The 21385-nt window shown below is 41.3% G+C and overlaps 1 protein-coding gene across 1 annotated transcript; it reads left to right on the forward strand.

The window, feature by feature from the left end:
* Positions 1-4982: 4982 nt before the first annotated feature.
* On the forward strand, positions 4983-21257 carry strc1 (stereocilin 1). The gene is made up of 26 exons (XM_046398995.1): positions 4983-6338; positions 6833-7663; positions 8313-8378; positions 8926-9036; positions 9212-9366; positions 10660-10846; positions 11701-11816; positions 12213-12342; positions 12444-12626; positions 13149-13190; positions 13290-13460; positions 13736-13876; positions 14672-14733; positions 14929-15064; positions 15170-15258; positions 15512-15647; positions 15851-16047; positions 16617-16707; positions 17013-17184; positions 17764-17939; positions 18551-18706; positions 18798-18940; positions 19102-19250; positions 19567-19664; positions 19806-19956; positions 20448-21257. Exons 1-26 carry the CDS (start codon positions 4983-4985, stop codon positions 20555-20557), a joined length of 5355 nt encoding a protein of 1784 aa, XP_046254951.1. The 3' UTR covers positions 20558-21257.
* The last annotated feature ends 128 nt before the right edge of the window (positions 21258-21385 follow it).

The following is a 21385-nucleotide window of genomic DNA, read 5'->3' on the forward strand; positions in this document are numbered from 1 at the left end:
TTACTTTAATGCTTTTGTTTGTTTTCCTCGTTATGTTTAGCACAGTTTAAAACGTGTTTAAGAATGGTAACTATATGAATGTGTATTTGCCCAACTTCAGCCTGGACACTCAAGCCAAACTGACATTTAACTCTTCTGTGGTTTCAACTTGATTTATTTAACAGTGAGACAAACAGTAAAATGAAATGTAGATGTTGTGCTGGCATCTTTTACAAGCCTATACCTTGAGCAGAAAGCTCAAACAGTCATACAAGGCTGTCTTCTGCCATCGCCCAAACATTGAAGAGTTAACTTGAATCTGTGTGACAATTTGGCATGCGTTGTTGAACTTTTTTCAGTTCACTTTTAAATCAAAGTGCATTTTTATGTTAAAGTAAATGTGAGTGTTAGGATTTGTCTGGGTTGCCTGTACAGTGCCATATGATTCCTCTGCTCACAAGTTCCCTCCTCCCCTTTAGCATTTCCTGTGCTCTGCCCCCAAAAATGCTTAGCTGGAAAGAGACAATCAGACCTCAAAGCTCTGCAGATAAATGAAACCTGGAGACACTCACCCTTCCTCTCTGTTTTTCATTGTGCCGTTTGTGTTGTGTACTGTGATTCCACTAAGTTGTACCCCTTCCCATGAGTAAATGTGCCCTGCCCAAACAATCCCTGCTGCTCATGCAATGCAGGTTCTGTAAAGAGATGGTTTCCATCTGTTCAGCGCCCGTCTGTCTTTGCCTTTATTCACCAGACGTTAGTAGTCAGAAATTAGAGTCAATTTGTATTCAAGGAAAATTGTAACAGGGCACAAACGGTGTTTACTCAGACGTAATGTTGTGAGTACACATGTTCAGACTATGAATGTAAATTGTACATGGGGTGAAGTCTTACTTGTCTTTCCGAATTCCTTGTGTTCGCTCCTCGTCAACTCGAACAAATGGAGTGGGGATGGCAGCTTATAATCTGTCATTCACATGTTGAAGAGGAGGAAAGATCAATGTGCATGGAAGAGGAAACATGTCTTGAGGTCCCACCATGTTAGCCCAAGTTTCCCCCCCCCCCCCCCCCCCCCCCCCCATGACCTCTCACCATCCTGACTGCCAACTTTTAGTATGCAAGCCTCACTTTGATAGTGTGATGTAGCCCAGGTGTGCTCGTGTCCTCAGTGGGCTGTGTGATTATGTATAATTATCAGTCATGGCTTGCTTCTGAAGGATCGGTGGGAGGCATTTGATACTTTTCATCCAGCTCATTTATATGTGCATTACCAGTTTATTGTACACTTGAGTGTTGTACAATACATGCAGCTTCATGTTTTAAAAAAAAATCCTTAAAGTAAGGAAAATCTTTTGTATTTTTGATTTCAAAAGGCATGTCATATCTACTTTTTAAATGTATTAATGAAGATTTAACTTTACTTCAGATGGAGTGTTTTTTTTTTCTTACAAATATCTGTATGTTTAGTTTAGCGCAATGTTACTGAACTGTTAAACTTAGCATGTAGAGAATACAGCTTGCTTTGTGGGAAAGTCCTGAATTAAATTTTAATCATGGCACTTTTTCTGCAGAAAAGAGCAATGGTGTTAATGGTTTTTTTTTTTGTTTGTTTGTTTGTTTTTTCCAATATCCGTTAAGCCATTTTACTTGCAAGAATTGCTATTTGTGCTGAAGATGTATTTAAAATGTTTTAAGACATCTTTGTTAGCCATCAGGCTATATACTATTGTAAAGTGTATATACAGTTACATTGAATTTCTGAAACAAAGTTTTAAAGTTAAAAACCTCTTGCATGCCCTTTGTTTTCATTTGTCTGGACTGTCTGAGATTGTGCTGGAAATGTGGGACAATTCATGGGTGTAAAGAGGACTAGTATTATGTAATGGTACGGTTAAATTGCACTTACGCTTTCCCCATTTTTGACTAACAGGGACAAACTCACTTTGTGAATTGTTGTAAAATTAAAGTAGGTCCAACTGTGCCGTAGTCATTTCACCAGGGATTAATTAATTTGTAGTATTTTATCATTTGCCTGATAACAGCCGCGGATATGTTAATGGCCATTTTAATTTTGAAATAGTCTTTTATGTTAACTCACAGCCTACCACTAATGTTTCCACTAATAGTAATATGTATGACATCAAAGCCCTGAATCTGGAACATAGAAGAGCCTTCATGTTTCACCCGCATGTGTAAATGTTATTTGATAAAAGCTTGCGTTCAGCCACCTTAAACAACGTAGGAAAAAAACAAACTAGAGTTGCTATTTGACCAACTAAATAAACCGCAACATCAGGCTGTATATATGGGAGTTACACACTAAGTTCTCTTTGCAGCACATGTAAATCCTCCAGCAGTCAGTCTGGTGTCTTCTGGCTTCTCTGACGGCACTCGGGTTTCAGACGCAGGACTTAATCAACACACTCCATTAATAATTCAGCACCGACGGTCGGGCTTGTTGCTGGAATCCCTTCTGCGTTTCACAGCCCTCATTTCGCACCTACCTTTTCCCCTTTACTGGTGTCCTTAATTACGCTGCTTTCAGACCTGGTGTAGAGTTGCAGGCAGACAGGCTTGCAGTCTCTGTGAGCAAAGTGGCATGTAAGAGGGATCACCTCCTCGACCTGCTGCGCAGAGATGAAGTTTGAGCTATGAGCTTGTTGACTGCTTTTCCTTCAGCAAAGGCTGCCTCGGCACAGTTAACCAATATGAGGCCTGTTCTCAGCCTTGGCCTTCTCCCTCTGCTGAGTATCTCTTCCACATCAGCAGGATAAAACTAAGTGGATTTATTTATTTTTATATCTGGAGGTGACTGCTTGCATTTGATTGAGGACAGTTACGATGTGGCCGACTCCAGCTGCTTGCATGGTGTGCATCCTATTTGGTAAGTAGACTGCAACATAACATTTCAGAAGCTTCTCTGAAAGCTTGTATTGTGCTCTTCCACTGAGGTGGCAATATCTAGTCATCAGTGTTTAACAAGCAGTCGGCAAGGAAAGTTTATTATCTTGATGAGATAAGCTTGTTGAAAGACTTGTAATCACTGTGTTGCTGTAGGCTATAAGTATTGCACACATAATACTGATGTATTTTTTGTCATATTAAAAATCCTGCTTGGAGAGGTAGAATTCCACATGCCACATTCCTTTTTCCTAGTGTCACTGTGGACCAACAGAAACGAATATTTGCTGTTTTTTGTTTGCTTGTTTTCTTAATATCTACAGGGATCATATGTGACGTCAAGCAAGTGTATCCACAACCCAATTTAATACAAAGAAAGACTGACCAGACTCGTGATCAGGACACCAAGTTAGAGGAAGACATCCAGAGAGTTATTAATCAAATCCACTCTTTGTCTGGTGAAAATAAAAATACACGCAGCCTCAGTGACTCATCCACAGGAGAGGATTTTGACTTAAAAGCATATTATGGTGCTCTGAGTAACTTATACACTGTCTCTCAACCACTGCTGAGCGAAAGATTCATTAATGACCTTCCCAGAACTTTAGTTTGTATTCTGTCAGGGAGACAGGACTGCGGACTGGAGGCAGAACTAACGAAGACCGTGTCTCTGGAGTTAGTAAAACCACTGTTGACGTTTGTGTCGTCTCTGAGATCCCAGACGTGCGCTCCACTGAACGGAGATGGAGAGCCAGACGGCTTCCTGAGGGCCTACCTCAGGACGGGGGAATCGGCGACTGCAGCATTAAATGGTTTTCAGCTTCCATTTGTAAACATCCTGTCGAGTCTCCCTCTTTCTGGGAATTTGATGAGCGCTGTGAGCAACATTGTGGATGCAGCGGTCAAATATGTCTCAGAGTTTATGGCAACGTTACTCCAAGTACCAATGGAATATGTCCAAATAGGTTTACAGTTTGGAATTAGAATACCATCTTTAGATGGAAAAGAGACCTGTGAACAAGGTAAAACATTTTTTTTTCGAGTATAAACTTAATTTTCTAATGCTGTGCTGTGTGATATTCAGTTTATTACAAATCAAATTCTTTATGCGTATTAAATTGTTTGCCCACTTGTTCTGCAGGAGATCTCAAGCAGCTCATTATGTGGTAAGTCATAAGTGAAATTCACTTTTTCGGTATTAAAGCAGCCCTGACCATTAGTACTGCTATGGAGCAATGTTTGTAAGAGTGGGTTTCCACACTTTTGTGATTGTGGATGCTGCAACGCTCATTAATGCTGCAGGTTTCCATAGACAGTATGACATGACTCAGAACTGAGGTGCTTCTTCAGTTTGAATCTTCATTGCAAACAATTAACAATTATGTTAGAAAATATTTTTGTACACAACTCTGTATATAAAAACTTAAGGTAGAAGTCAACTATGACTTCCAAGGTGAGTTTTGTAAGAAACTTAACTTCATGGCAGAAACATACAAAGAAGCAGCAAAGAAGAAAAGTGCAGCCTAGCAAACGCAGATGTAAACAATGTGGGATCTAAAATAAAAAACTGCCTTTTCATAATGTTTTATGAGAGAGGAAATACATTCATCTCAAGCGCTCACATAATGTGTTTTAGTCAGAAATGCTGAATGTCAACAGAAGAAGAATCAGCTTTATTGACAGTATATATATTTTTACATACACACACTGAATTTGTCTTCTGCATTTAACCCATCCTTAGTTGAACACACACATGCAACACCCAGCAAATTACATGCAGTGAAACACACACAGGAGCAGTGGGCAGCATCAAGTGCCCGAGGAGCATATTGGGGGGTTAAGTGCCTTGCTCAAGGGCACATCAGCCAGCTAATGGAGGGGGGAGCATTTTTTTCGCATTAATCACTCCACCACACCCAAATTTTTCCTGCCTGTCCGGTAGGGGAATCGAACCGGTGACCCTCCGATCACAAGCCGCTTCTCCAACCTCTAGGCCACAGCTTCCCCCACACAACTTGTTGTCATGTCTCTGTGAAGTAACATACATTTTTTTTATTGAAACAATCTGGAATAATGATCAAATACCTGTTTTGTTTAGGGGGATGAAGAACAATGTGAGCTGGTCCTTCAGTAGCTCCATTATTGACATCTTCCTGGACATCTTGCTGACTCCAGAACAGTCTCTGTGCACATATCCAGGGACAGAGTGCCAGAATCCTCCCAGTGTCCCCTTCCAACGAAGCACGTCAGAGGCCACTGATAACAACCCCGACATCCTGCTAAAGTGCGATCGTCACAATCTAGCCAGGCTCAATGACACACTTTGTGCTGACATCCTCAAGGGCTCAAGAGTGGGATCCTCTACATCAGTGCCCACCTTTTGCCAGGCACTGAGCTCCCTCAGTCCCACCCAAATGGAGAAGGTGTGGAGCAACATGTGTTATGCTATTCAAGCACTGGTGTCCCCACTTCTCAGCCGGTCGTCTGACTGTGGTGTTGGGAACGCACAGCCTCCCCTGGCTGTCACTCCTGCATTTGACACTCAACCCCTCCTTCGAGTAGCCAGAGAAGCCTCCAACCTCAAACAGCTCGCCTGTAACTACAACAGCTGGTTAGAAAACAATGCAGTGGACGCTGTCCTCGTGTCACTGTGCAGTGATAATGAACGTGAGGAGTTTGTGAGGCAGGTGTGTAGCAATGCTTTGTTGATGCAAAAGCTGCTCTCGGATAAGATGAACAGCTGGCTGTATGGATACTGTGGCAACTCCTCTGCAGACCCTGGATACATGGTGAGCCAGTTCTGCATCTATGAGCAGTGGATTGACCAGCCATCAGTCCCCGTGGACCCTGCCTTACTGGAGTTCTGCATGAGTCTGGACAGACCCAGACTGATCAAACTCATCTGTGAGCACACAGGTTTCTTCATGCTTTTATTCTCCAACCCTGAAAATGTGCGGCTTATGCCTAACTGTACAAACATGCCCCTACCACCACCACTCCCTGACATGAATTCATTTATGTTAGACTCTTGTCGTTACTCAGAGTGGCATGATGTGAAACAAATTACCATTGATGTTTTGTCCAAGTGCATCCGCCTTGATAACAGTGGTTTTACTCAAGCGGTTTGTTCCAACAAAACGTTTCTAAATATCCTGCTGCGCAACGCTGCAAATGCCTGGCTTGAAGATCACTGCAACACCTCTCTTAGCCTCATACCCTCTGAGCCGACCCAGCCCTTCGACGTTGCAGGCTGGTGCGACTACCACACGTGGGGAGAACGGCAAGTGGACGATTCAGTGGTTGGCCTCTGCTGGCAATATGATCAGCTGGCTTTTCAGAAGAATGTCTGCTGCAAATCATCTGTGTTTCAAAAGCTTTTACAAAACCCCCAGAACCAATGGTTAACATCGGTCTGCACCAACATAGATGAAATAGAGGAAACAGCAGTGTTACCACAGGTGGGTTTTTTCTTTGTTTTTTTTTTACCTGAACTGATCTGTATCCAAAGTCTTATCAAAAAAGGATCCTAATTTGAAGTCTCATTTAGACTAGACATAGACAAATGTAAGAGGATCTTCATCAGCACAAGTTACAGACCATATAATTCCAGACATGTGAAAAGGCTGTCAGACCCATAGCAATGAGTAGTCAGGAGAACTGAAGTAAAAAGGTGAATGAATCCATTGGCTACTTGGGTGTAGTCTTTTGACTTAAAAGGAAACCAGAATGAATACATGGACAATGAGTGTATTGTTTGAATCTGTGTACAACCACACTTCCCAATATATGAGTTTTGGACTCTTTATGCGCTCATGTTCATATGCACAACAAAAAACTAAAGGCAGTAGTATTATTGACGTGACCGAGAACAGAAAACCATGACAGAAAACAAGCTAAAATATTATTTTACAGAATTTGTGTTCTGATGTTGAATTCATTATCTGTTCTTCAGGTATGCAAGTACTCTGAGTGGACACGTCCCATCATTGTGGACATGACTGAACTAGCTCTCTGCGCTGAGATCGACCGCCTTAACTTCACCTCCAAAGTCTGCGCCAATGATACAGTCCTCCAGAACCTGTTGGCCAATCAGGACAACACCTGGTTAATACAGCACTGTGCTAACCATTCAAATCCAGGGATAACTCCTGGAGGAAGTGGAGGACAAGATGGAGGCCTGACTGGATTCCACCCCGCAGAGCAGTGCCAGTACTCCAGCTGGATCTTGTCTCTTCCAGACGCAGCACTCCTGACTCTATGCTGGGAGCGTGACCAGGCCAATTTTGTCTCCTCTATCTGCCCTAATGCTGGTCTTCTCTTTTTGCTGTCCCATGAGCCGTCTAGTGCGTGGGTGGCCAGCATGTGTAACACCTACACCAACTACACCACTGTCACCTCCACCACCAACAACAGCACCAGTGCAGAGTCTAATTTTTGCCTGGCCAAAAGCCTGTTGAGGCAGTTCAACTGGACCTGCTCCGCTGACCTGACCTCAGCCTGCCAGCCTGGGGCCAGTCAGAATATGGCCCTGCAGATGATGGTGCGCTGCTGGGTGGAGAGTATGGAGTCCAGGGTGAAGAATCTGCTGACTCCACCTGTGGCCACTGTGTTGGATCAAGCCGTCAGCACGACTGTGGTGATCCTGTTGGCCCTGGAGGAGGTCCAGAACACCTCGCTGCATGTCACTGAGAACATCAGAGGGCACGTGTTAGCGTCTATTGTTCGCTATCTCGAGAGGGAAAGCAACTTTGACAAAAAGAGGGTCTTGCTGCAGTGCTTTGGGGTTGGTAGTTTCAATGTACAGTATTTGCTTAAAAAGAAACATAACTTGCTATTGGTGTTGGAAGTGGTATAAGTACAAAATAGCATGGAATGAAATATCTAAGTAAAGTACCTCAAATTTCTACTGGGGTACAGCAGTGAAGTAAATGTATGTGGATACATTCCACCACTGTTTCATATATTTGTCTTTGTATTTATTATTAATACTGTATGGATGAACTGGGATCCATTGGTCAGTGAGAATTAATCAATTAACATATTTTAGCACATTTTTCTGCAGGTTAATCATATTTTGAATCAAGATTCTCCCACATATTTTATTTATAGAGCTCAATCAGTTTCTCTGTACAACAATTCATTGACTTTATAGCTTATCTAATTATTCATCCATATCAGTTACCATTAGTGTGGTTGTATAGCAGTTGACCTCCAGTGTACAGCCAGCCTACAGCTGGTGTACGGTTACACTCCTGTCATGGATATCGACATAATGAATGACTTCCTCTGGGTGTAATCTCTACTGCCTTACACTTGATTCGACAATTACAATAATGTGTCAAAACAGACTCCCAGATTATATGGTACCACTAATCCCTTTGTTAACAATGTCACAACCCTGTGTTATGTGTGTGTGTGTTTCCCTTCTGTAGAGGGCCTTAACGAAATTGATGCAGACGGCCAGAGACCTGACCAGTGATGAATTCTTCGTCATTAAGGTGACTTTAAACCACAGCTTTAATGTTAACGTAAGGGAATCTGTTGGTTAGTACACTGCTTTGGTCCAGACTGAAATATCACAACAACTGTTGGATGAATTTCCATAAAAATTTGTACAACATTCACGATCCTTAGAAGATGAATCGTAACTGACTTTGCTGATCCTTTGACTAATCCTAGTGCCATAAGTAGGATAAACCTTTTACTTATACCATGATAATATGTCAACAGATGGTGCCAACATTCATGGTCCCAGGCAGTGTTACTTAACTTTGGGGATCCCCTGGCTGTACTTTCAGTTTAGTGCTATTATGTTCTAATACAGCAACCTAAAATGGTGAACGCAGTAAATATTATATCTGCTTAGCACAAGTTAGCATGCAGACATCACCATTTAGACAGCAGTGCTTAACCACAATCTCACACAGCTGCTAGCATGGCCCGCTATAGTCTTTTAGGCTTGTTTCTGTAGACATCCTTGCATCATTTGTGTCTTTACTGTCTGTGTTTTTCATATTCATTTCCTCATGATGGTTATATGTCCAGGAATACTTTAGTATACCACTGAGCAGCCTGAGGTCGGTGCTCAGTGCAGCTCACGTCACCACAGTCAGACTGATTCTTCAGTACTACAGCAGAAACAAGGATACACTGCAGGTGAATAAGCACACCATTACACATCCATGTGAAACCTACTCTAATGACATTCAGAAGTCTCTTGCTGTTTCCTCCTGAAATCTTTTGCTTCTCTGTTTCACTGCTACAGCGTTTGTATGCAGTACAGTCTCGCATTCTTGCCAACACAGAACTGCACTTTGCTTCTGTTTGCCAGTTGCCTGATAAGTACCTGTCCACCATGGTGTCAGTGCTGTTCCAGACCCACCTGGTAAAAGATGATAGTCTCTTCCCTGAGTTGGCTCCCCTGCTGGCTACAGCCTCCCCAGCTGACATCCAAGCTTTGCCCTCACTGCAGAACAACGGCAATGTGTAAGTGATGCTGTCAACCAGTCATTTCTGATAGCCCATATTTGTTAGTTTTCAGCCCAATAGTCATTGTTATAAGGCAAATTTATTAATGATTATTGAGTCACCTATTCTAACAGAAGTATTTGTTTGTTGCACTTGCGTGAGAATGATGAGGACAGTTTCTCGCCCTTTTTGTGAAGTTCTTTAATATTCAGGAATATTTTGCGCAATGCTATTAGCAAAGGAACGTGCATATTGTTTTTTTTGTGTTCCTCTTTGTTTTCATCTTCAAAATTGCCTCCCTTCTTCATGCACATTGCCAGCAGATGTTTTGTCAAAAGCTCCAACTGAGTCAGCTGTTAGAGTACTTTGTGAAATTGTGTGTTTAAGAATACATGTTTAGAGGAGCTGTTGATCCCCATGCATGTCGGTTACAAAGGTAAAACTCCTGACTAACAGTGGCAAGATAATTATGATGAGACCGAATGTACATGTTCACATCCTGAATATTCTGTCAGACACCTGCGATAGGTTTAGATTCACTTAGCAGCAAAAGAGATCCTACTTAGTGTTATTTATATCAGTCAAACAATGCGGTAACTGTGTTTTTCAGTTGTGCACAATCATGCAGTCTCACTTTGATACACACATTATGCCTCCACCTGGTGTCAGACCTCTGTGAGAAGTGATGTGTCATTGCACCCTGAAGTGCCAGGAACATCAACTATGCATAGAAAGTAAAGGAAACTAGTTCACTGACTAGATTTCAGTCTAGATGGGGTTTATAGTGTGTGTGTGTGTGTGTGTGTGTGTGTGTGTGTGTGTGTGTGTGAGACTCATTTGATTAGAACAGAACATTTCAGAGTATTTTCAGCTTGACATGGGGATGTTTCTTACAACTAATTTCCCTAATGTTCAAATAAGTGAACACTCAAAAAGCAGTCAGAATTGAGCACAATTTAATTTATGACTTTAGAGTGTATATTAAACAAAAGAGGTATAATGTAGTGTTACTTATGTGGTGGAAGGCTCCTTGATTCCAGTTGTGCTAAACTAACCTTATAGGTGCTTGCCTGTAGATTCATTTTTAACAGTGAGAGAGAAGAATGGTATTAATCTTTTCATCTAACTCACAACAAGAAAGTGAAGAGTAAGAACATTTCCCACAGTCCCGGCAAAATTATTTTTACCTGGTCCATCTTTCAAAGTAGGCCAAAAATATTTTGCACATATTTAATAGAAGTGGAGTGGAAAGCAGCAGTTGAAATAAATCACACAAATTTAAACAAAACTGTTTGATTTTTTTTCCCAAAGGAGGGAGACCATTAACAGAAACTTGTGGCAAATGACTCCTGATCAGCGATGGGCATTTGGCATGTGGTACAGCAAAGCTATGCCCCCCTCCAGCATCACAGGAGGTCATCAGTCGCTGATCAGGGACACTGGAAACCTGATCGCCTACCTGCCCTTCCACAACTTCCAACACCTCTCACCTGCTCAGGTAACAGCCCTCTGAGCTCTGACACCTGGCTGGGAAACCTGAGAAGTCAGAACTCTGTCAGTCCAATTAGCTTCAGGCTCACAGAGGAGCTACTTGTCACATACTGGTCAAAAGAAAGGCCAGACAGCCTTTTCTTTCTCTGTCACCACCAATGTGTGTCATGTGCTTGTAGCTAATGTTCAATAAGTAAAGATAGGAACACATTAATTAAGAATGACCTGAAGACAAAGGGGTTACTGACCTTTCAGCACTCAACTGTGAATTAAAAAGAAGGTCTTAAAGAACTGTACATAATTTTATGAGATATGTTGGTTTGCTTTCTACAGTTAGATTAGAAGAATTAATCAACTCTCATGTCTGTTTGGCTCCAACCACCAGCCAGTTAGTTTAAGTTTGTTCCAACCCACAATGAAACTATGAAATAGTTATATTCACACTTTGGTTTATAATAAAAAATGTGATATAAAGTGTTAATGAGTGAGCTTTAGAGTTGGTCATACATAACAACAGAGCCAAGCAAACTCTCTTTGCATAAGTTTATGATTCAGAATTATTTCATATTTTATGATCACCATTTTAAGATCAGTGATCTTTGTCATTACCACATTCAAGTAGTAGACACACATTTAGTGTCACATATTCAGACAGAAATTCTACTATTGCTGTATTTCACAGATCTGAGTCCTTTTATAACAACCGACTTTGGGCTTTTTTTTTTTTTTTTTAAATCACTTGAAAATAAAATATGGATTCACAGGTTGAATTTTTTTGGGGGCTTGTTTAGAAAAACATGGTTGCTATTTAAGAAAATTGAAGTGACATTACTGTGTTCCTGTTATCATGTTTTTCCACAGCTATTGGACGGGCTGGAAGTGTTGCAGAGAAACACCCTCACGCCTCTGAAACAGGAATTCGTAGCTCACAGCATCATCAGCACCTACAGAAACCTGACAGCTCAGGATTTTACCAGGTTGGGAATGACTATATGGAGAAACCTCCAACTTTTCTGTCCATGTAGACTGTCTAATAGACCCCAGCTCAGTAGGTATAACCTCAGATATAATGTGTGAAAATACACTGACCTTTGGTTTAATTTAATTTTCATTTCAGGTACATGTTGAACCCTGTTAATATCATATAAACAGATTGCTTGTCTGTTGCTTCCATAATTACATAGTTACATGAATATGAACACATATATATACAGTATAATAGATTTTCTGTAATTATGGTTATTTTCAAAAAGAACCGCACACAACCAACACCTTAAAAATGTGTTCTCTCATCTGCAGTTATGTTTTAAAGGGTTTTAATAACACACAGTCAATAATTTTTTTTGTTAAAGCAGTGTTATGTGTAATTTTAGGCTGCGTAATCTCTCATGCCTGGCAGACCCAGCGGATCTCCTTTTGTACAAAGACACTGAGATCTTCAGTGTCATCCGAGACATCGTTATGAACTGCACGCGTGAGCGACTCAGTCTGCCCAGCAATCTGGTAGGAACACAAAAGTTGCTGCTTTCGCTGAACAATTACCTCGCAGGAGCATCTGTAAGATATGCTGCTCTCTCTCTCTCTCTTCTGCACTTTATGTCCAGATCTCCAGTTTGCTACTGAACAGCACAGAGTTAAAGGTCCCCTCCTTGCTCAGTCCTGTTCGACTGGCAGAGCTCGCCCCCCTCCTGCCCGCTCTGGGTGCGCCTTTCCTGCAGGGTCTCACGCCGTCGCAGCTGCTCGCTGTCCTGCCCGCCATCAGCTCTGTTTCATTCAGCCCTGCACAGGTAGAGGAGCGCACTCCGTTTTTTTAACTTGTGAGGTGTCAGTGAGTGGGGGGTTTAGTCAGTCCCTTTCACTACACAAGCATCTATTTGTTGTACATGGTTGAGTTTCCTGGCAGCTGGTGGGGCTTGTACGACTGAGGAACAGCTGACAGGCAGTCTTCAGCACACAGGCCTCTGAAGTGAGATGGCTCATGAGGCAAAGACTTGGGCGTTACTTTACCCTCAGCAATCATCTGAACCGGAGCCTTTTACTTTTACCTCAGCCTCACAGCTGTTGTCTTGCTTTTACACTATGTTGCATGGACAGGTGTTCTTCAAGCCCAGAGAACTTTTATATTCCATCAAATAGTTAAGGTGAAGCCAGAATCTTGGGTTTGAATATTTCTTTCTTTCTATATGCATGCACCACTACACCACTGGAGCGAGTAGATACAGAATACATGACAGACCAGCAAATTTCCAGTTACCACTTGAATGGCAATTTATTTTTATTCATTTCCTGATGTTCTTTATGTTTTTCAGGCTTCCATAATTGTAGACAAGATGTCCTCATCAAGTAACACTGTAAGTTATTCTGTAAATTTATCATAATGTAAACACGACACAGAGAGGTTCTCAGTTCCTTTACATCCTGACCTTCACATCTTCCTCCTTTCTGTCCAGCTGACTGCTCCAGGCCAGCTGCAGGAGCTTGGTTCCCTCATTATGGGAATGAAGACAGAAAACCTGTTGACTTTGACCTCTGACAGGCTGCTGTCATCCCTGCCTGCCATGGCTCAACACACACCTGGCCTCAGCCCACCACAAGCCAATGCTGTCTCCACCAAACTATGGGTACAACACACACACACTAGCAGCAGAGAAAAGACCAAAAAAAATGTTTCCCTATTTTCACAGATGAAAAAAAAAAACCCTTAAAAAATGATCCAGGTGAAATTTTTTTTGATATACCAAAAAAACTTTCATTTACTTTTTGCCTCTCAGGGCTGCCAAAATATATGAAAATTGATTTCATATTTAATAACCAATCTTTCAGTGGAAAACCTTCAGTTCTATGATTCGTTTTCATCTGTTAGAGGATGGCTATTATCTTATTGTTTTCTCACCAGGGCTTCCCAGAAGTGGTCAGTTGGTTGGATGATGTGGAGCCTCTGCTCTACTGCACGCCCCTGCTCAGCATCCTGCCCAGGACTCGTCTGCTCGTGAACAACATTTCCACTGCATCCACAAAACCCTGGAACACACAGCAGGTATCATACAGCCCATCTTACATCCTGGAGGCCATCATAATCAGACTTTGCCAGATGCATATGTGTGGATGCTGTTTTGGTTGATCAAATACCAATGATAGTTCAAAACCAAAATAGTATTTAGTATTTAAGAAAGAAGAAAATAAACATTTTGAGAAAGTCTGAAAAACATACTTGATAAATTTAAAGTAGAAATATATTTTAAACTGTCCTGTTAAAAGCCCTTTGTGCCTTTTGACCTCAAGATGCCCCTCTTTACAGCTTTGCTCGCAATTAAAGCAGTATTTGACAAATAAAAAACATCAAATCAGGCCATTTCTGTTGCGCTAATACCTCAATTTTGAAATGTTATTCACATAAGCACAAAAAAACAGAAGTTTAGAGATGAACAGAGACAAAACAGAATTTATAGAAGTGTTTCACCCGTTGATGGAAAAGGCCATCAAGTCTTTAGTCAGTTGACAAACACTTGAAAGCAATGAACCCTGAGTCTCTGACTTTTACTTTGTGTTATGATCTCCCTGTGCTTCCTCTGATTAAATATGCTTCCCCTGTTTGTCACAAGAGGGTTTGTATGACAGCATCTTGATTAGCTGTTAAATTATTAAGAAGAAGAAGCAAAAGCTGAGACGTCATCCTGGCTGGCAGTCTGAATGGACAAAAGCTCTCTTCATATCAGATGGCCTTCGCATCTGATCATCAAAACTGGGAACGAACACAGCCCAGAGCCTGCATTAAGCAGCATGTTACAGCGCTTACTACCTAACACAACATTTTTTCCATTTTCTTCCCCAGGCAAAAGCAATTTTCAAAGTGGTACTTGATACTAAACCAAACTTAATCAACCTAGATTTCCTGTAAGTACAATTCATGTCTGTGATTAATGGGCATATTTTTTTTTTCTGCACTCATTCTTTGTCTCTATCCAAAATGTATGAATGCTTCTGGCAGCAGATGCTCTAATTTTCTCAGTCTCTTTTTAACCTTGCAGCATTACAGCATATGTGTGCATATATTTGCATGTGCTGACGCTCACCTTTTTATGTAATCAGGAGTCTGGGAGCTGTGGGTCAGGGTGTGAGCTGCAAAGTCTTACAGGAACGTTTTCGGGTTGATTCCTCACCTTCTTCAGTGAGAAGGATCCTGACTTTCCTCAGGCGGCAGCCTGGTCCTCTTCACACCTCTCTGGTAAACTTGCTTAAATTAATGCCATTCTACTGTCTGTAATGAATGTGATATACAGTTTATCTGTATCTGCGTGTCCTTCGTCATATGTCTTTGTTTTCTGGACAGAAAACGTGTGTGATCGAGGAGCTGTATCAGTTTGAGTTCTTCTCTGAGCTGCTGAAAGACCTCGGAGCTGAGATCGCCCTGTCCATGCCGTAAGTCAGAAGTTGGAATTAGTCAACTGACCGTTAATGTGTTCGCATCATTTTTCAAAATGATTGCGAGGAATCTCATTTTGAGAAGAAGTATATGTCAAAAATCTTCAAGGGAATCACTACACATTTTTTTCTTGGCAGAAAAGATGTGGTAAAACAGCAGTATATGAAAGTGATTTAAAGATTTATTGACTATACAATGAACAATTTTCTGTGTCCTTCTGCCCCTGTGTGTTCATGTGGTTGCTTGCAGGGTGAGCACCATTAAGAAGTTTCCTACAGATATGATGGACACCCTGAGGAGGTTGATTATTCAGGACCCTCATCACTTTCTCTTGCTGTCTAGAACAAAACAGGAGCTGCTGGTGGACAAAATGGTGCAGAGGATGGTCAGTAGATCTACACTATATGGCCATGCGGGTCCTTTTCCTGTTTCAAAAAGTTAAAAGGCGATTAAAAAAAAAGAGGAAGTTGGAAACATAAGATTTGCAGTTTGAATTCAGAAAGATTTATAAGTGTCCAACAGTGCAAAGTTTCAGATGTTTGTAGTTTTAGCTGGATGATCAGTGGTTTGTGGATTCTTTCTCTGTAGGGCATGTACACAGGGTTGTTCACAGAGGAGGAATTTCGTACTCTGGGCATTATGGCTCCATTTGTGGTGGATGAGGTTTTCATTCAGCTGGACCGCAACTTCTTTACGGAGAACGTGGATTTCCTCCAGGGGCTCTGCTACAGCAGCAGCAAGATGGACATCGTGGCTCGTATCCTGCAAGAACCTGCCGTCTTCGGGTAGTGTTATCACCTCAGGCTGACGGTGTTGAGAACAACAACAAGGCAGTATGACCATGCCATTACTGAAACTTGGCACGCGTCGGATTAATGAAAAGAAAACCCATCGGCATTTTATAATAAAAATACTAATAACAGGAATGTGAAAATTAAAATGTAATATAGAAATAACAAACACACATAACTGAAATAATATAAAATGAGTAGAACTAGTAGTACTTTTGTTTAAATTCACAGGTAAATACAGGCAGGCTCTGTATGTTCTTATACATGTAGTCTCATGCAAGCATCTCAGCAGTTCTTTTGCAGTTGAAGGAGAATTTTCTATATAAAGTATTCAATGAATTTGATTTTATTTATATGATATTTTGCCATTGTTTGAGCTGAGTTAATCAGCAAACTTTCCAGTTTCTCGTGGGAGAAAATCCAACTAACGAGTGTTTTAAAAGTGTGTTTGTGGGATTTCCTCAACCTATACAGTGAGACATGTAAGCTAACACACTTTTCTTACCAGTTATTCACATGGAAACTGTGGAAAGATGATGAAGAGTTTTTATGTTTTCTCACAGCCCAGCTAAGAACTGGAACCAGACAACCCTCAGCCAGGTGGACCGATTTCTATTCTTCCTGCCTGACGACAAGCTGCAAGAGATTTCCCCTGTGAGTTTACTGCTATATTTTCTTTTAACTGATCTTAAAGAATTCTCAGGTTAAAAGAGTCAATTTTACAACTCGTTCCTGTAACAGATTCCCGCAATGTCCAGTAATTCCATAGTGATACGCTGGGATTGTTACTTGATCCCACGTCAGGTTAGGCCAACAAAGGTTGTAAATAAATCCCTCAGGTGTCACATCTCCAGAAGGTGTCAGAATGCAGCGGTGAAGTTCTTGTTTTCTGGTAGACTGTCATCGTGTGTTCGTGTTTCAACATGTGAATATGTGTGCTGCTGTTTGTATTTCCACAGGCCTTGATGACTGTTGGCCGTATAGAGAAGTTGTTCATGAGCCAGCGACAGTGGGAACGAGGGCATGTGGGAAAACTCTGCTTAGACAAGAATGAGAGGAAGAAGCTTTTTGAAAAGCAACAGCTTGTTCTTCAGTTTTTCCTGGGCTTCCTCAAAATAAATCTTGTGTCACGTGAGCATAATTTTGGTTCCTAAAATCTCTGAATTAACCCTGATGATTCTCCAACCAAGTCCAATTCAGTTATAGGAGAGCCTTTAACCAAAGAGACTGCCATCACATGAACACACTTATTTCTTTTTTGCTGGGGGGTTGAAAAAAGAAGATCGACATCAGTCTCATATCTGATCATTTAGTTCAAGTCTACAGCCAGCAGTTAGCTGCGGTTAGCTGAGTTTATAACACAAACAATGGAACTAGCCTGACTCGGTCCAACAGGTAACAAAATCCAACTACGGCACCCATAAAGCTTACCAGCTAACATATTATAACTTGTTTGTATAATCTGTACAAACACTGGAGTTTAAAAATAAACGGATGTGCTTTTACAGTTGGTTATGTGTGGAACTATTCCATGGTAAAGCACAATTACTTCCTGGAGTCTTGAGAGTCTTGTTGTCACAGCAACCAGCATATGCTCTATTGTCCAATGTCAAACTATGGAGTAGCACTTAGAGAAGCATTTGTTGATGTTTTTTGCTGTATGTCAACAGCATCTCCTGATCAGATGTTTGCGTCTCTGTCCTTTGCCAGCGACTCCCATGGTTCCCACCTGTGAGATCCTGCGTACAACAGCTCCCTCTGCCTGGACCTCTAACAGCCTTGCGAGCATGTCTTCGTCCGCCTTCTCGAACTGTCTGGAGCTGATTGGTCGTGACCCATTCCTTGCATCCTACCAGCGCAGCCAGATGCTCAAGAAAGTCAAACAGGTGAGATTCATTTGTAGTCTACTTCAGTCCATTTAAAGGAGCAGTTCACCCTAAAATCAAATCTACTTACTTTGAGATGTCTGCCTTCTCTCCAGTGTAATGGGACTAGAGGGTGCTTCATTTGTGGTGCTCGAAGTGCCAAAAAACATTTTTGAAAAATTCAACAACATCCCTCTCGACCCGTTTACTCAAAATAATCAGTAGTCCTTGTAATGAGTAGTTTCACAAGCATTAGTGTCTCATTCATGAGTAGATGCATGTTCCCTTCTGCTCTGTGTTAGGGCATGATTTAGAAGAAAGAAAATAGTTCCTACATGAAACTGTTCACAACAAGGTCTGTGGATGATCTTGAGTAACCAAGTCCTGGTTTCTGGAAGGAGTCATTAATTTTGAGTTTTTTGGTCAATAACTCCAAAACCTGGCAACTCATACAAAACTACAAGTAAGGGGAAACATATGTTTTTTTAACTTTGGGTTGAAGTATCTGTCAGCTGTCTCAGATGTATTTAATTCAAAGCTGTAGAGCAGTTCCCCTCCTCAGTCCAGGTCTTAATAAGATGTGTCTGCTCCATATTCACCGGGCCCTTCTGGAATAATATGTGTGTATGAAGATATACGGCCCAGTCGCGTCCTTTTCCCAGTCTGTGATCTCTCAGCTGGGTGGAATAGCGGTAGAGCTGTCGCTAGAGGAGCTGAGCAGCCTCCAACTGACTGAGCGAAGGAGCATCGCCTCTATGGGTGCCATCAGTGCCTGGAGCAATCGACAGGTAGCTGCTTTGGCCGTACATTTAACATAGCTGTAGCTACAGTAATAAACTGGGCTGTATGTGTGGATCTTAACTCCTTTTCTCATCTCAGCTTGCTGCACTGTTCACCTCCGTGTTAAACTCCACCAAGCAGAGTCCAAGTCAACTTGACTCCAGCATACTCGTGGCAATGGGATACATTGTGTGTGGAGCTAAAACCACAGAGATGAATTTGTTCAACGCCATTGAGTTCAGGTGAGCAGATAAAATGCACTTTCACAGGCCCTTTTGAATGTGTTCTTTTATAGTCTTGATGTTTGACTCCAACTCCAGCTCTGCTGCTGCCAATATTCAGTCCCGTAATTTCCCTCCCAACCCTACACTCCTTGTGCTGTGTCTCTCCCTGGTGGCTGCAGTAAGGCGGTGCTCTGGCTGGGTCAGCTGAGGCTGTCCTGCTCAGAGGAGCAGCTGCTGGCTCTTGTCGGACTGTTGGCCCACAGTCTTGCTTTTGGACCCATAAGTTCATGGGGAACTGATGTCTTCATTGAGATCGGAGTTCTGGCAGGTAGTGAGCATTCGCTTCACTCACCGGTTTTCAGTATTTTCACACCTATATTCACTAATACTGTAAGATTTTATTTATCAGTCAGTTGCTAATTGCATTTTAGACAGCTGTATTCAATTTCTCAATATTGACAAATGGATCTTCTTATAATCAGCTTATTTGTGTTGCTCAGTCAAATGTTATATGTACTCACAAGCTTAAGATAAAGTCGATTTTATTATTTGTCTTCTTGACACCCTCTAAATCCATGCAGTGACTCACCCGTTGGTGGATCCTTGCATCTGTGACTCATGCGATTATTTTGCACTTTTTTCAGCTGGTCTCCCAGATATTGCGATGTCAGCTTTGGTGAAAGAGCAGATTGAAGGAATCAAACCTCTGGCCATCTCAATGATACCACCTAATAAGTTTGCTGTAAGCAAAGTCACTACATTGAGACAATTTTCATTTCACATTTCACAGCTCATATAAACTGAATTTTGGTGGTGAATTCACCTTGACAGCTCTGAGTCTTATCTCATCTGTTCCCATCTATCTGTCTGTCACTTCCTCAAGGTGGTGTTTAACCAGAGGCAGATCGGTATGTTCTCCTACGAGCAGGCTGCAGCAGTAACTGAAGAGCAGCTCGCCGCTCTGTCTGATGTGCAGAGGACGGCTCTGGCTATGGTGCTGACACCGTGGGAGGACAGGCCTGTAGACTTCAGAGGTGAATCACTGCATTTCTTGTTACTAATAACAGTAAAGAAGGGTCATTTCTGGAAGATTACTTATTTTTTCTTATTAATGAAAGATGTTATTTATTTGATAAATATGAACTAACCTCTTTCAAAGCTTTAACGTTAAAGTTGTGTCCCAGTTCCATACTTGTTTGCTTGTTTTCTTGCCTGAGATCATCCAAGAGCTGTTTTATTTAAATTTTTCCCAGCTGTAAGTAGCTCCTCTAGTATGTGCTTTGTGCCTCTGCAGGATTCTTAAATCATCTCTGTAGCATTACAGGACTCATTGTGTTGTTTATATGTGCTTTAATAATTTCACAATTACATATATCAGTTTTTCTGATATGTTTGATGATGTGTTTTCCTGACTACATCACACAAAAACAAAGTGTAACGGTGTTTGTTGTTATGATATATAAAGACACAGGAATCATACTTTGCATGGCTCAACATTTGAATAAGCTTCACTGTGTTCCTGTAGGGAAGTCACTGGGGTTGGCACTGAGCCACAGTCCTCTGTGTCTCATACTGGGACTGCTGACACTGCTGATCGTCCTGCCCTGTCCCGCTCTGATCTGCCCTGGCACATGACCCTACTCACCCCCTGCTGGATCAGGAGACAACTCCTCACCCACCCGCATAACCAAGATGGTCTAATTTATTTGTACAATACCATACCTCTTTAAAATAAGTAGCACTTCAGGATTTCTATAATACTATATTAGATGAGTTTGTAAATTCTTTCTTGCAACCATCACTGATATATCAACATTCAGCACTAAAAGAACCAAATAAATAGTATAATTCAGTGGAGAAGTAACAACAGAGCATTAACATGTATCAAGTCTAACCAACACCCACAGAATTATTTTCATTGCACTCAGCTTATTTATTTTTTGATAAACCCGTATGAATCCTTATTGTCCCGATATACCCCTCTCAGGGATGTGACGCCATACCCAGCGATTCAACCCAAACACTTAAATAATAAATTAAATATAGTTGTTATACAGTTGTTACAAGCACATTTAAAGTGTTGTAAACCTAAAAAGCTATATATTTATTTTTGTGAGTATTTTTGTCATTGTAAGACCTGTAATGTTTGCTAGATGTATATATATCTATTGTGAGTTATCTTGATCAGCTAATATATACATAATGTTCATGTAGGACCTGATTAGTTTTAGAATTGATTAATGTTGGTCAAATTCGGTCTATTTTTTGCTGTGAGTTTTGTATTGTTGTGCACACTTTCTGGTGTATAATCCTAAATTAGTAAACTGAACCAATCTGCCTGTAACTGACTCTGTTCATTTTTTATTTATTTAATACAGTGTATTTTTTTTTTTTTAAAGTGAACTTCACAGTTTTATTATCAGTTTTCATTAATATCTCACATGTCACTATGTGGGCATAAAG

This window comes from Scatophagus argus, chromosome 1 (genome assembly GCF_020382885.2).
Source record: "Scatophagus argus isolate fScaArg1 chromosome 1, fScaArg1.pri, whole genome shotgun sequence".
In the NCBI taxonomy this organism is placed as follows: Eukaryota; Metazoa; Chordata; class Actinopteri; family Scatophagidae; genus Scatophagus; species Scatophagus argus.

Coding starts and splice junctions, on each gene's coding strand:
- strc1 (XM_046398995.1), top strand. CDS start 4,983: ATGAAGAACAATGTGAGCTGGTCCTTCAGTAGCTCCATTATTGACATC. Junction 9,367..10,659: donor CTGCAGAACAACGGCAATGT/GTAAGTGATGCT, acceptor TTTTTCCCAAAG/GAGGGAGACCATTAACAGAA. Junction 15,648..15,850: donor ACAAAATGGTGCAGAGGATG/GTCAGTAGATCT, acceptor CTTTCTCTGTAG/GGCATGTACACAGGGTTGTT.